Here is a 14,049-nt window from a genome sequence, read left to right as displayed (position 1 = left end):
GCCAATCAACTTCGACATCTTCCTGTACACTACAGCATTAGCGTTACCCGATGTGTCTCTAATGCACATCTTTAGGGAGGCAATATGTTTAACGATTTGCTGGTGGGAAGATGGGAAACATATTGCTCGTTGACAGTGAAATGTGGATGTCGGTGACATTTAAGAGGCCAGGCGCTTGCCCCTCCTCCAGGAAAGAACAGGATGGCTTTTACAAGTCTGGACAAACTGAGTAATGTTTCTGAAACATGTGCGTGATGACAGGAAACGCTGCCATTGCGAGGTCGCCGACAGACACAACGTTTCCATGCTTAACGATTTGCTGGTGGTCTTTGCTTGAAGACAGGAAGCTCAGCCTCAAAAGCACCTGCCCCACACATGGTATCTTGTCCCACCGGTGCCCCGAGAGCACTGTGAACCACTTGTGCAATTGCAATGGGCTTTACAATAAGTGGTTATCCAGATCAACAATGGGGACCACTGCAGGATGTGGGATCAAACGTCAGCGTGCACACGTCTCCACGAAGGGCAACAGGTTTCTTGCAACCTCCAGCTGGTGAGGGGGTTCGTTGAGATACAGCTGGCCACCGCTAGAGCGCTCTGGCGTGTGTTGTCACGTGGTGTCTAATGCAGTAGTTCCCCCAGCTGCCATGTGGTTTTAATTTGGTGGCCTCTGTGCCCAAGCACGCAGTCAGGGCCAGCGATACAGTACTTCTAGGCGAGGCAGCTTGAGGTTCTACATTTAATCATTTGCTCTCTGGTGAGCCAACGGCCATGCTGCAGTGATAACACCGGTTCCCGTCAGATCACCGAAGTTAAGCGCTGTCGAGCTCGGCTGACACTTGGGTGGGTGACTGTTCGGTCTGCCAAGTGCTGTTGGCAAGTGGGGTGCACTCGGCCCTTGTGAGGCAAACTGAGGAGCTACTTCATTGAGAAGTAGCTGCTCTGGTCACTAAAATTGACAAGGCCGGGAAAATGATGTGCTGACCACATACCTGCTGACCACATGCCCCTCCATATCCGCATCCAGTGACGCCTATAGGCTGAGGATGACACGGTGGCCGGTCGGTACCGTTAGCGTCTTTCGAGGCCTGTTCGGACGGAGTTTAATTTAGTAGTGGTAGTAGTAGTAGTAGCAGTAGTTAGGTCTCTAGTGACCCCTGCACATGCATTAGGCTTTTGGACACCGATGTTAATGGACATGCTGAGGCAGGGCGCTGGCAGCGTGTAAGCCTCAAACTACGCTTACTCTCACGCACCTTCGACGCTCATGTGCTTGCCTCTCTCTTAGAAGGTGCCGGTGGATATCCGTTTGTGATATCTAGAATACATTTTCGATATGTAAGGTGCATGTTTATTATCTGTGATGTTTAGGAGTGCTGGTATACTGTGATTCACAATATTTGCTATATGTTTGGATCTGTAGCTGTGGATATAGACGTTTATGATTTTTTATGATTTGTAGGTTGAGTTTAGGGAAGGTATTTAGCTGTTTTGGCATACTGATTTTCTCGATATTTATCGTATCGTATCGTTATATGATCTGTACATAAGATTTATAGCTGTACTGTTTTTGCAATATGTGATGGATCTCTGCAGCTGCTCAAATGAGTTTTATGTAACTGACTTAAACTGATGATCTGTAGCAGTGTACTTAGGGCACATAGTTGTTGTTGGACACAACAGGGTACTACTTACATTCTTGTGATTTCCCCCCACCCCCCTCCAATTTCAAGTGGTATTGTGAACTGAAGAAAATTCTTCAAACAGGATAACACCTGCACATGCCAAAAATGATGATATAAAGAGATCCTTCCACACTAACAGTTCAGCACAGACTGAACGTTTCCCTCCAATTCCTAGTTAGAAAATGTGAGTGGAGATAGATGGGGAGGGGACAGATACTGCATTGTGGAAAAACCCATGATGTCATCTGCTAATGTAATCATTGCAATGTTGCCGTATCTACTGACACCATCTTCAATAAATCTGTCAACAATTCTGACTTTTCCAGCTTCAGCTCTGCCTCACTACTGCCAGATACCAGTCAGGCTGTACCAGTAACAGAAGGGATATGTGTACCACAATAATTTCTGTAAATGTAGTTTTGTTTTATTTCAAGTTCACTGTCCATTTGGATGGTACGAAAACAATTATGCAGTATATCGCACAGTATGATTTCATAGCGTGTACTCTGTGTGTATGCCAAAGGAACTTATGTAAAATCGTTATTTTACGACTGCAGTTACTACAATGTAAATATTTTCTGTGGTTTTGTTTACCTTGAAGATCTAAAGATGTTAGCTGAGTCCTGTCGAAACTATTAATCCAGTGTACATACACACAAATAAATTGATAAAGAACTTCGTATCACAAACTTTCTTTATATTGAAAACTGATTCATGGACTGTGCGGCTGATCCCAGCGGACGTTCGACTCCTCCCTCGGGCATAGGTGTGTGTGTTTGTCCTTAGGATAATTCAGGTTAAGTAGTGTGTAAACGTAGGGACTGATGACCTTAGCAGTTAAGTCCCATAAGATTTGACACACATTTTGAACATTTGAAAACTGTTTTTGTTGTGTTAGAGACAGTGATCAGGAACAATAAAGAAGGTAAACATATTTCAATTTGATAACACAAACAAAAAAATAACGAGAAGAAAACCTTACAGAAAACTCCACTATAGACCATACAGTTTCTTCTCACTTTCATACTGTATAACACACTGTTTATGAAGCAACTGAGCTCCATGTAACTGGGGACACTTTTGAAGGCGGCTAGGCCCACTACTTGTCAAACCGTCCAAATAAGCCTGCGGGGTATTGTCCTGTTCCTCAACAGCGGCCTCTGAGATGTCCTGTGAGGTCTCTGGTTGGACAGGGCGATTGCAGACCGCTGGTTTTCGCACGTCCCACGCGTTCTCTATGCAGCTGAGATCTGGAGAAAATTGCAGTCATTCCGTCTTACTGATTTATGCTCCAATAGGAACGTGTTCACTAGAGTGTGACGATGAAGGCGTGCATTGTCGTCCATCTGTTTTACTCCCACTCCAAACCCTCACAAAAAAGAGTTACATGGCATGCAAGAATGTCATCCTCATACTTCACACCAGATAACCACCCATGTACTGGCATAAGATATGTCCTGCAGTCATCATTATTCCACCCCAAAACATAACTGAACCGTCTTGAGAAGGGTGGTGGTCTGCGATACAGTTAGGGTGTAAACGTTGCCTCCACACGTTCATATAAGTGTGGAGACTGATAAGGGTCTCATCAGAAACGAAGGTTGTGTTGCAGTGCTTCTTAGTCTGCAAAGAGTGGTGCCATGCCCATATGATACCAGACCCTCTCTGAACCCAATTTAGAGGCGGAATCTTCAGATGTCTTCTGGCAAGTAATTGCTCCTTGTGGAGCCTATTTCGTATCGTTTGTGTTGACACCTACACCCCTACAGCCCTACAGCTGTTTGGAACTACCACTATAAACATGTAGCACTGTGTTGAGGATTTCTGCTTGTTTTTATATTCAGATATCAGTCCTGCGCACTCGTTTATTTCCGCGACCACTACTGAGACCATAATCAACTATTCCTATCGCTAGGAACTTGTTCCAGATTCTGGAGATATCATTTTGACTCAGAGTGACAAGTCCATCTGTCTCATTCCCTCTTTCGTTTGAATGACTGCAGGAAGCCCTTGATCATACGTTACTGTTGTCTGAAACGTTCTGAAGCGTAAGAAATCTACTGCAATGTTTACAGGTGACACGGTTGCAACAGACACAATGAACTGCCCCTCAAGGCAGAAACATAAACTGTTTCCGCTAGAATTACATTAAAACCTAACCAATGTGTTGATATCATAACATACTTATGGATCAAAAAGTTCAATATTAAAGTTTCCGCAATATGCAACATTTAGGTTAATTATTGTATGACGTCTGGTGTTTTCTGTGATTTGTTTGTAAACAAATATTCAGCAGCCAATATCACATAAAATAATTCTTTATTGAGGGCAACCTGTTTCAACAGACTTTGCTGTCAACTTCAGGTCTTTTAACCTTATGTTATAAAACATATTCATTTTAGTCTGGACTGACGCGCAATATGTCAAATGGAGAACAATCAGGACAGTATAAAAGGTTTCTCATCTCTAAAATATTTAAGAACATAAAGAACCTTATGCAAAAAGGCCATGTCTACATACCTATTGCTCACAAAATCTTGTTAAATCGTACGAACAAGGCACACAGTAGCACATCTGTTTACATATGTGGGACATATTCTAAACATTGCGAATCCACTTTAAATGGAAAGGTACCTTCTACGCAATTGAAAGTGGACTCGCACAGTTTAGAATATGTCCAGATACGTAAAAAGATGTGTTTTTTATTCCACGCTTGAATGATGCAACAAGAATTTTTGAGCAATATGTACTCGTATATGGTGCTTTATGTTTTTAAAAAATTTAGCGATGATAAAGCTTTTATAATATGCAAATTTTATTCAACTGGCATCATGTGCTTGAGGCTCAGCGTAAAACTAACATGTTTTACAACTCAAGATTTTAAGACCTGAAGATGATGGCAACGATTGTCGAAACCGGTTGTCTTCAATAAAGAGATATTTTATTCGTTCTTCGCTCTTGAATGATTTTTTACAATTAAAACAGATGGCCCTTCAGTTCTCTCACAGTGAGAAAATACAATATTTGTTCGTGTTTCGCACTTGCAGGCAGCGGGACTGCCATTAAAGGAGCCAGCCGTGGGGTCGCTGGTGACGGTGACCGGCTGGGGCAGGCTGTCGGAGCACGGGCCGCCGGCCACCCAGCTGCAGGCGCTCACCGAGCCCGTGCTGGACCCGCGGCGCTGCGGCGAGGCGTACGCCTTCCTGGGCGGCATCACGCAGCGCATGCTGTGCGCCGGCTTCCCCGAGGGCGGCCGGGACGCCTGCCATGGCGACAGCGGCGGCCCGCTGGTGCAGCGCCGCCTTCTCGTCGGCATCGTGTCCTGGGGCCTCGGCTGCGCGCGGCCCGGCCTGCCGGGCGTCTTCTCCAACGTCGCCGCCCTGCGGCCCTGGATCACTGAGCACATAGGCGCCGCTTGACCTTTCTCGACCCTCTGTTCTGTCTGCAGCACACACTGTACCTGTAAAATCTTTAACTAATGCTGCACATATTTTTCCGTAGACATTTGGATGAAAAACCTCAGCAAGCTGCTACTTTTTTATTTATTACTCTACGACTCATTTTGACGTGAAAGTCGTCATCTGGCTAATATTTAATCTTCTGTTTCTGGTGTATAGCTTACCGTATGGAGTACAGCATAAGTAGAACACAGAAAAGTAATCACTTACACATCAACACTGGTCGCAGAAACAAAATTTAAAAAAATTATGGTTTGCGACGGATTTACATCAAACTTCCTACATCAAAAATGTCTTCACGAAATGTGGGTTACTATATACTCTTTAGAGCCCTCACACATACACTGAAAAATGTAGAACAGAGTTTTTAAACACTTTTAAAGACTTGCACAAGTCGAATAATGAACTTTAAACAGAACTACTGATATTTGTTCCCATATATTTCAGTGGACAACAATTCGATGAAATCTCTGCATGTATATTGTGTAGTGCTGTCCTGCCCTAACGATTAAAATATTTGTCTATAAATTTGTAGAAATGGTTTTTAGATCATAAATGTAAGCATTTATTTATTTTTGAATAAAACGAAAAATCTAACTACAGTGTGTTTGTTCAACTTAATCTGAAACTCTAGTTGCGATCTTTCCATCTCTAGAAGTATATACGATGACGTTATCGTTATGTGGGATTTGATTTATTTTTTACAGGATGATTACTAGATACTTGTAAGATAATAGTCATAGGTTCTTTTCGAGAAAAGACTGGCACTTGCCATGATCGGGCATGAAAACAATTCGACAGTGACACTGTAAAATTTGTGCTGGACTGGGAACTGACTCCACATCTGCCACTTAACATGCGTGGTTCCTTTAATTACCTCACTCATTTGGACACACGTCTTGTCGAGTCCAAATTCTCAATTTCTAACACACTTGTAAATTCCATAGTCCATTCACTACTTGCACACAGAAAGTACTGTAATCCCACAAGAGGCACGGATCTTGTTGTGCATTGTCACTGAAGTTATCAAGGCAGTCTCGCCTACACATATACTATTTGTTATATATATTTGATTTACTATATATATATATATATATATAGTATCTCCTGCTTTAGGTGCTATTGTACATGAGTATAAGGCTGATTTCGCAGATCTGAAGGTGGGCTGAAATCTCACCAGTACGTGGTAAGAATGATAAACCATTCCTGAACAGAAGATTAAATGGCATATTCCAGAAGGATAATGGGAAATCCCACAATTCAGTTCACACCACAGTCACTGTGAAGAATGTACAGCCTGCCCAGCTTCTTGATCAGCCACCCATGAATCATGCTTGAGATGTGAGTGGAGGACATATACATTCATATCAACATCCAGTCAGAAATCTTCATGAATGGCACAACGTCTTTCTCAGGCAAGGCAAGACATTCATCAAGATGACATTCGGAAGTTGCTTGCCTCCACGCTACAACGAGTATAACTGTGTGATCGTGAGTGTGGGAACTGCACTTAAACATGATCTGGGTGATGGACACAGTTCTGAAAGGACTGAAAGTTTAATTATTTAATACCCATTATTTGATTAACGACCTAGCAAAATTTGATAAATATTGGAAAAGTGATCTACTATGTTTTATCGTCTTTCATCATTAATCAAAACAGTCTCGACCTGGGTTCGAATAAAAAAAGTCACCCTCATTCAGCCCTTGTCAAAGACCACTCCCTAGCCCTTGGGGTGGGAATCTGCTCCAAAAGGTGGAAGAATCAACAATAAACAAAGGCGTTAGGACGCAAGAGGTGATGGAAACAACTGCGTTAAAGACATATGAACATGTGGCCTGTAACAGAAAGAAGTGTCATGATATCTCTCCATTGGCAAAAGATTCCGGGCTCGATCCCATTTAGAGCTCTGCGATGGGACAGCAAAGTGGGGAGCTGACCATGAGAAAAATATTCAATAACCAACGAGCGAACAACGTTCTAAGAGTCGGGTCGTGGAATGTCAGAAGTCTGAAAGTTGTAGGGAAGAAAGAACATCTAAAAAGGGAAATGCTAAGGTTCAGTCTAGACACAGTGGGGGCAGTGAACTGAAGTAGAGCAACGATTCTTGGTTAGACGAGTATGGGGTAATATAAACAGTAGGAGAAAGCGGTATAACATGAGTAAGATTCGTTACGAGTACGAGGTTAGGGTAGAGAGAGAGTTACTGTGAACAGCTCAGAATCGACAGCAAACCAACACCGACAAGGACAGTTTATGTATAGACGCCCAGGTCGCAAGCTGAAGATGAATGGATAGAGCAAGTATATGAGGATGTTGAATGAGTAATTCAGTACCTAAAGGGAGATGAAAACCTAATAGCCATGAGTGACTGGAATACAGTAACAGGGAAAGGAGTAAAGAAAGGGTAACAACAGAATATGGACTTGGTTGTAGGAATGAGGGAGGAGAAAGACTAATTGAATTCGGCAATAAACATCAGCTGGTCATAGCGAATGCTCAGTTTAGGGATCACAGGAGGAGTATGTATACTTGGATAGGGCGGGTGATATGACAAGATTTCAGTTAGATTACATCATCGTCAGACAGAGATTCCGAAACCAGATACTGGATTGTAAGGCGTACCCAGGAGCACAAACAGACTCAGAGCGCAATTTAGTTGTGATGAAGAGTAGACTGCAATTTAAGAGACTAGTCATGAAGAATCAAGGAGCAAACAAGTGGGATACGGAAGTAATAAGGAATGTAGAAATATTCTGTGGCTATAGATACTGAGATAAGGAATAGCTCAGTAAGCAGTACGGCTGAAGAGGAATGGACATCTCTGAATAGGGCAATCACAGAAGGTGGAAAGAAAAACATAGATACAAAGAAGGTAGCTCCGAAGAAACCATGAATAACAGAAAAGTACATCAGTTGATTGATGAAAGAAGGAAGTACAAAAATGTTTAGAGAGATTTAGGAACACAGAAATACAGGTCACTAGAAATGAAAGAAACAGGAAGAGCAGGCGAAATCGCGAACCGAATCAGCACACACCCTGCGGTGAAATTATAAACAAGGGTGGTAACATTAAGAGTGCAATGGAAATGCCACTGTTAATTGCAGAACAGAGAGCGGGTAAGTAGAAAGAGTAACGTGAAAGCCTCTATGAGGGGAATACTCGTCTAATGACGTGACAGAAGAAGAAACAGGAGTTGATAGGGGATGCAGTATTAGAATCAGGATTAAAAAGAGACGTGGAAATCTTAAGATAGAATAAGAATAAGGCAGAAAGAACTGATAATGTTAACCACTCATTTCATCAGTCCCCTAGAACTTAGAACTACTTAGACCTAACTAATCTAAGGACATCACACACATCTATGCCCGAGGCAGGATTCGAACCTGTGACCGTAGCGGTCGCTCGGTTCCAGACTGAAGCGCCTAGAACCGCTCGGCCACACTGGCCAGCACCAATTTCAACCAAAGTTGATACATATATCTGAAAAGAATCGCTGTGGGAGTAAGAACTACATACGTATCAAATGGTTGTCGTGGGGGTGAAAAGAGTGTAGCTCATGTTGCGGAGTACCCAGATTTTATTCATCCATTATCTTTAAATGAGATGACTTGGTGACACGCAACAAACTTTTCGCATAATTTTAAACCCTTACATATTTTTCTCCCTAACCATTCCCAGAAAATGATGAAAGGAAAAAGTCTGTCACTGAGAACATTTTCCTGTTCATCCAGTAAAATTGACGCATAAGGCATGATGTTTTAATTTATTAATTCTTCACTACTATAACAGTATTCATGACACATTTTGCATACAATATCCACGTATAGCGCTAAATGTACCTGCAAAATTTCGTCATTCCTTAACGCGTAGTTCAGGACGTATGACGACATAAATACTGAGATGATCGAAAAACTTTCTCATCATGCATGACGTTTTAATTTATTACGTTTTTTTGTAACACATACTGCAGACATTCCAAATATACCACTGAATTTATTTCCAAAATTATGTCATTGTACAACTCTTTGGTAAAGAGATATGTCGTCGTAGAAATTCAGCTGCCTGAAAACGAAACTGAATAGTGAAATTCCCAACGGATACTTGTGCAATACGTATACAAATATATGTGAAATATGTCGAAGATATATGAACTACATGTGATACGTCGGCTTTCTGCCAGAGCTGAGAGTTAAAAGCCCCTCCTAAACCCATGGTTCGATTTCAACCAAAGTTGATAAACATATTACATACTATCTGGTAATATGTACTGTGGGATAAGAATCACGAGACTGCTATAGCGGTGGGGGTGATACCTTGGTGATGGAGAGAGAAGGTGAGGGGAGCAGATGGAGAAGGAGGAGGAGAGAGACTCACAGAAAATCGAAATAAAAACATACAAGGGCTGCGCCTGGTACTCAGCTAGTAACATTATATTCGTATCAGTTCTTACTAGCCAGTTGTTGTTGCTGAATTCTTAAATCACAACATAGTCTTCACGACAGCCCACCAAGTACCACCAACGACGACAGAGATTATGAAAAACTATAATTTGTGATCGAATGAAGACTTATAGTCAGCACCTGTCTTACAAACATCAGACTTAGAAAAGGCTAATAATTCATATTCATTTCTTGTACTGCAGACTTTTGGCTGCAAGTAGAATAAGTATAATGAGATGTTCACATTTTGTACACAGCAATGTTCCCAAAAGTTACCTGTTGAAACAAACCGATCAAAAACATTTTTGCTACAAAAAATGTGAATGGATGGCGTTTGCAGCTAAGTTGTGCGTGCTGAATTAATAACAAGTTTCTAGCCAATGATCTCAGTGTTCTTGAGGCACACTAATCTTCGTCTACGGAAATCTCTGAAAACATTGCATATTGGTTAGTATATTGTAGTTGAATTTAATTATTAATCATACGTAATACTGAAAAGTAATTGCAGTATGTAGAAGGAATATCATGCTCGAAGGCGTTTAATCGCAGTGCGTTGAGTTAACCGTCAATTAAATCCCAAGACTCAAAGTTATAACAACCATTTTTGCAAGTGTTTACATTTTTTTTAGGTACGTTAAGGTTTATGTTATGTTTTAAATCGTTAGGTGTCTAACGTTCATGTGTCATGTTGTAATTGTGTAAAATTTAAGTGTATAGTCCTAATGTGATTGCTGTGTAGTGTGCATACCAAGACATACATGTAATGTGGTGTGTTAGTAATGGAATCATCCTGTAATTTCTCTGAAATTATCTGTGCTGCAACGTTCCAAAAATGCAATGTGGTAAATGCATCACTCCGAACGTAACGTGCAGATTTTGTTTATATGCAGTGCTCTAAACGTAATATGGAACGTGACCTAGCATCTGTAAAAGATAACTTGTAGCTTTTGTTTTTTGGCAAGAAATCTTAGTAATGGTTAATACTTTGCAGCAATACTCTAAATGTAATGTAGATTGTAACCTAGCATCAGTGAACAATAACTTGGTAGCTTTTGTTTGTTCACACGAAAACTTGGTAATGGTTGCTACTGCTTTGGTGTAATAATCTACGTGATAATAGTATATTGAAACTAATACTGCACAGATATAATCTATTTAACTGTGCTGTGAAACTTTATTACCTTAGATTGGAATCAGTAGCTTGCTAACTGTCCACTGGCTCTAATAATTTCTGATTTGAACATGAGAAGTAACTACCTGGGAAACACGATACGCTTCTGCGCTTTATCAACTTTTCGCGGCGTAATGAATAGTCCATTAAATTTCGGACATGCAGCCTCGCAAATAAAATTTATTCCACTGGCATTTAGGCCGCGTGTCGTCCGACCACCCTCACAGAGAGTCGCAAGGCTCACTGTGACGATGGGCGCGGCCGAAATACCTGTGGAATAAATTTTAATTGCGCGGCTGCGTGCCCGAAATTTAATCCACGCTACTGAACTAATTGGCCAGCAAACTTAGTAAGATTAATTGTCGTTCATTTAATTCAAGTGCAGTTATTGATATTTATTTGCAATTATATATAGAAATAGAGAGAAGTACACTTTTCCCTAGACACGTAGAATAATTTTTCGACAGATCTTTACAACTCATGCTGACTTTTGCAGCTGTCCTAGGCTTTAATCAACAAAAGATGGGCTGATACAGATTTTTAAAACAGTGTTGCCGCTAACAATTACGTGGACACATGCATGAACACATAAAACTACACTCCTGGAAATGGAAAAAAGAACACATTGACACCGGTGTGTCAGACCCACCATACTTGCTCCGGACACTGCGAGAGGGCTGTACAAGCAATGATCACACGGACGGCACAGCGGACACACCAGGAACCGCGGTGTTGGCCGTCGAATGGCGCTAGCTGCGCAGCATTTGTGCACCGCCGCCGTCAGTGTCAGCCAGTTTGCCGTGGCATACGGAGCTCCATCGCAGTCTTTAACACTGGTAGCATGCCGCGACAGCGTGGACGTGAACCGTATGTGCAGTTGACGGACTTTGAGCGAGGGCGTATAGTGGGCATGCGGGAGGCCGGGTGGACGTACCGCCGAATTGCTCAACACGTGGGGCGTGAGGTCTCCACAGTACATCGATGTTGTCGCCAGTGGTCGGCGGAAGGTGCACGTGCCCGTCGACCTGGGACCGGACCGCAGCGACGCACGGATGCACGCCAAGACCGTAGGATCCTACGCAGTGCCGTAGGGGACCGCACCGCCATTTCCCAGCAAATTAGGGACACTGTTGCTCCTGGGGTATCGGCGAGGACCATTCGCAACCGTCTCCATGAAGCTGGGCTACGGTCCCGCACACCGTTAGGCCGTCTTCTGCTCACGCCCCAACATCGTGCAGCCCGCCTCCAGTGGTGTCGCGACAGGCGTGAATGGAGGGACGAATGGAGACGTGTCGTCTTCAGCGATGAGAGTCGCTTCTGCCTTGGTGCCAATGATGGTCGTATGCGTGTTTGGCGCCGTGCAGGTGAGCGCCACAATCAGGACTGCATACGACCGAGGCACACAGGGCCAACACCCGGCATCATGGTGTGGGGAGCGATCTCCTACACTGGCCGTACACCACTGGTGATCGTCGAGGGGACACTGAATAGTGCACGGTACATCCAAACCGTCATCGAACCCATCGTTCTACCATTCCTAGACCGGCAAGGGAACTTGCTGTTCCAACAGCACAATGCACGTCCGCATGTATCCCGTGCCACCCAACGTGCTCTAGAAGGTGTAAGTCAACTACCCTGGCCAGCAAGATCTCCGGATCTGTCCCCCATTGAGCATGTTTGGGACTGGATGAAGCGTCGTCGCACGCGGTCTGCACGTCCAGCACGAACGCTGGTCCAACTGAGGCGCCAGGTGGAAATGGCATGGCAAGCCGTTCCACAGGACTACATCCAGCATCTCTACGATCGTCTCCATGGGAGAATAGCAGCCTGCATTGCTGCGAAAGGTGGATATACACTGTACTAGTGCCGACATTGTGCATGCTCTGTTGCCTGTGCCTATGTGCCTGTGGTTCTGTCAGTGTGATCATGTGATGTATCTGACCGCAGGAATGTGTCAATAAAGTTTCCCCTTCCTGGGACAATGAATTCACGGTGTTCTTATTTCAATTTCCAGGAGTGTATTTCGCGTGTAGTCTATTCACAAAGAGATGAACGAGGGCACCCTAGTTCTGCGTCGCCTATCAATTTCGGTCCGTTCATGTTATGTATCCGGCCGCGGTCAACCTCAGAACCTTGTGTAAGTAGACTTTGCGAACTGACTGTGTTGCGTCTTATAATAACACATCTCTTGATCAATGACGAAGGTACTTCTGGCTCATTATGGACAGTGCCAGATACTTTTCCCATTCCTCCGAGAAGGATAAGGAATAGTAGATTACGGAGTGGAGGTAGAAAATAAGTAGTAATATCGCTGAACGTTAAGCGCGGAGGAGCAAAAATAAATGAACAGATTGAACCCCCTTCCGCTGCCTCGTGCTATGGGTCGGTGCGCAGAGCTTGCTTCTTCCGCTCTCCACACTCCGTTCAGAATGCATTCGTCTTCTTGCGAACAGACTATATATACTCCTTGAATAACGTTAAGAAGGGATTAGAACAATTTCTTGACACAAACCACTCTGAATTCTGATAAAATAAATTCTTCATCACATACGTGACAATCGTGATTGACTACCAAGACATGATAAACAAAAATTTCGCCTGCAAATAAAAACTCGCGAAATGAATGATCTGCGTTAAGCATTATGCTCAAAAGTTATCGATAGCAGCGAATGGAAACTTTATACTTACTGCCTGACGCTGTATATACAGACACAAAAAGACAACATCCCAAAACCGAGTCTCCACACTGTGACCGCCATCAGAACATTGGAGTGACCCGTAACACCGGGTAAACCATATTCGCGTTTGAACGGGTTAGGAGAGTCTATTTTGTTCTTATACAGGGTCCGGCAAAGAGACCTCCCGTATTTGGAGAGGCCGCTGTGTGGGCTTTGGTGGAGATACAGAGATGGAGGGGGGTATCGATCCAGAGCGGTGTATATTCCATTTCTAGCAGGCGCAATGGCTTGATTAGGTAAACATCATGAGTTTCCTGTGGACCAGTAAATTCATAGTAGTGGTTCTGTAATTACTACTCAGCGAGCACTTTGCATCGCTTCGAATTTGGCGCACATAATTCTCTTCCTATTGGAAAGCACTTCGAGTTCAGGTATCAGACTTTCGAGCACCATGTTCTCCTCTAAAAAGAAAATCTGCTGGCCGACTTCGGAATGCAACAGCTTCGGAAAATGAGTCGAGTTTTAGGGCGTCCATTCTGCAGTCTCCAAAGCTTTCAGCACTTGAACATGCAGCTGCCCTAGGACTGTGTGACAGGATAATCCTGCACAGAGG

The 14,049-nt window shown here is 43.2% G+C and overlaps 1 protein-coding gene and 1 pseudogene across 1 annotated transcript in view; both read left to right on the top strand.

Annotated features, from left to right (window-relative positions):
• Nucleotides 1–5,104, top strand: part of LOC124606292 (trypsin-1-like) — a gene marked incomplete at its 5' end in the record, with an annotated part of 63,299 nt that extends 58,195 nt beyond the window's left edge. The window contains one exon of the mRNA XM_047138275.1: nucleotides 4,733–5,104. Coding sequence (XP_046994231.1) covers nucleotides 4,733–5,104 — 372 coding nt within the window. The remainder of the gene's footprint in view (nucleotides 1–4,732) is intronic.
• On the top strand, nucleotides 762–879 carry LOC124607785 (annotated as a pseudogene).
• Nucleotides 5,105–14,049: the final 8,945 nt, after the last annotated feature.

Source organism: Schistocerca americana, chromosome 3 (assembly GCF_021461395.2).
Source record: "Schistocerca americana isolate TAMUIC-IGC-003095 chromosome 3, iqSchAmer2.1, whole genome shotgun sequence".
Taxonomy (NCBI): Eukaryota; Metazoa; Arthropoda; class Insecta; order Orthoptera; family Acrididae; genus Schistocerca; species Schistocerca americana.
This window is presented reverse-complemented; position numbering and strand designations above follow the sequence as displayed.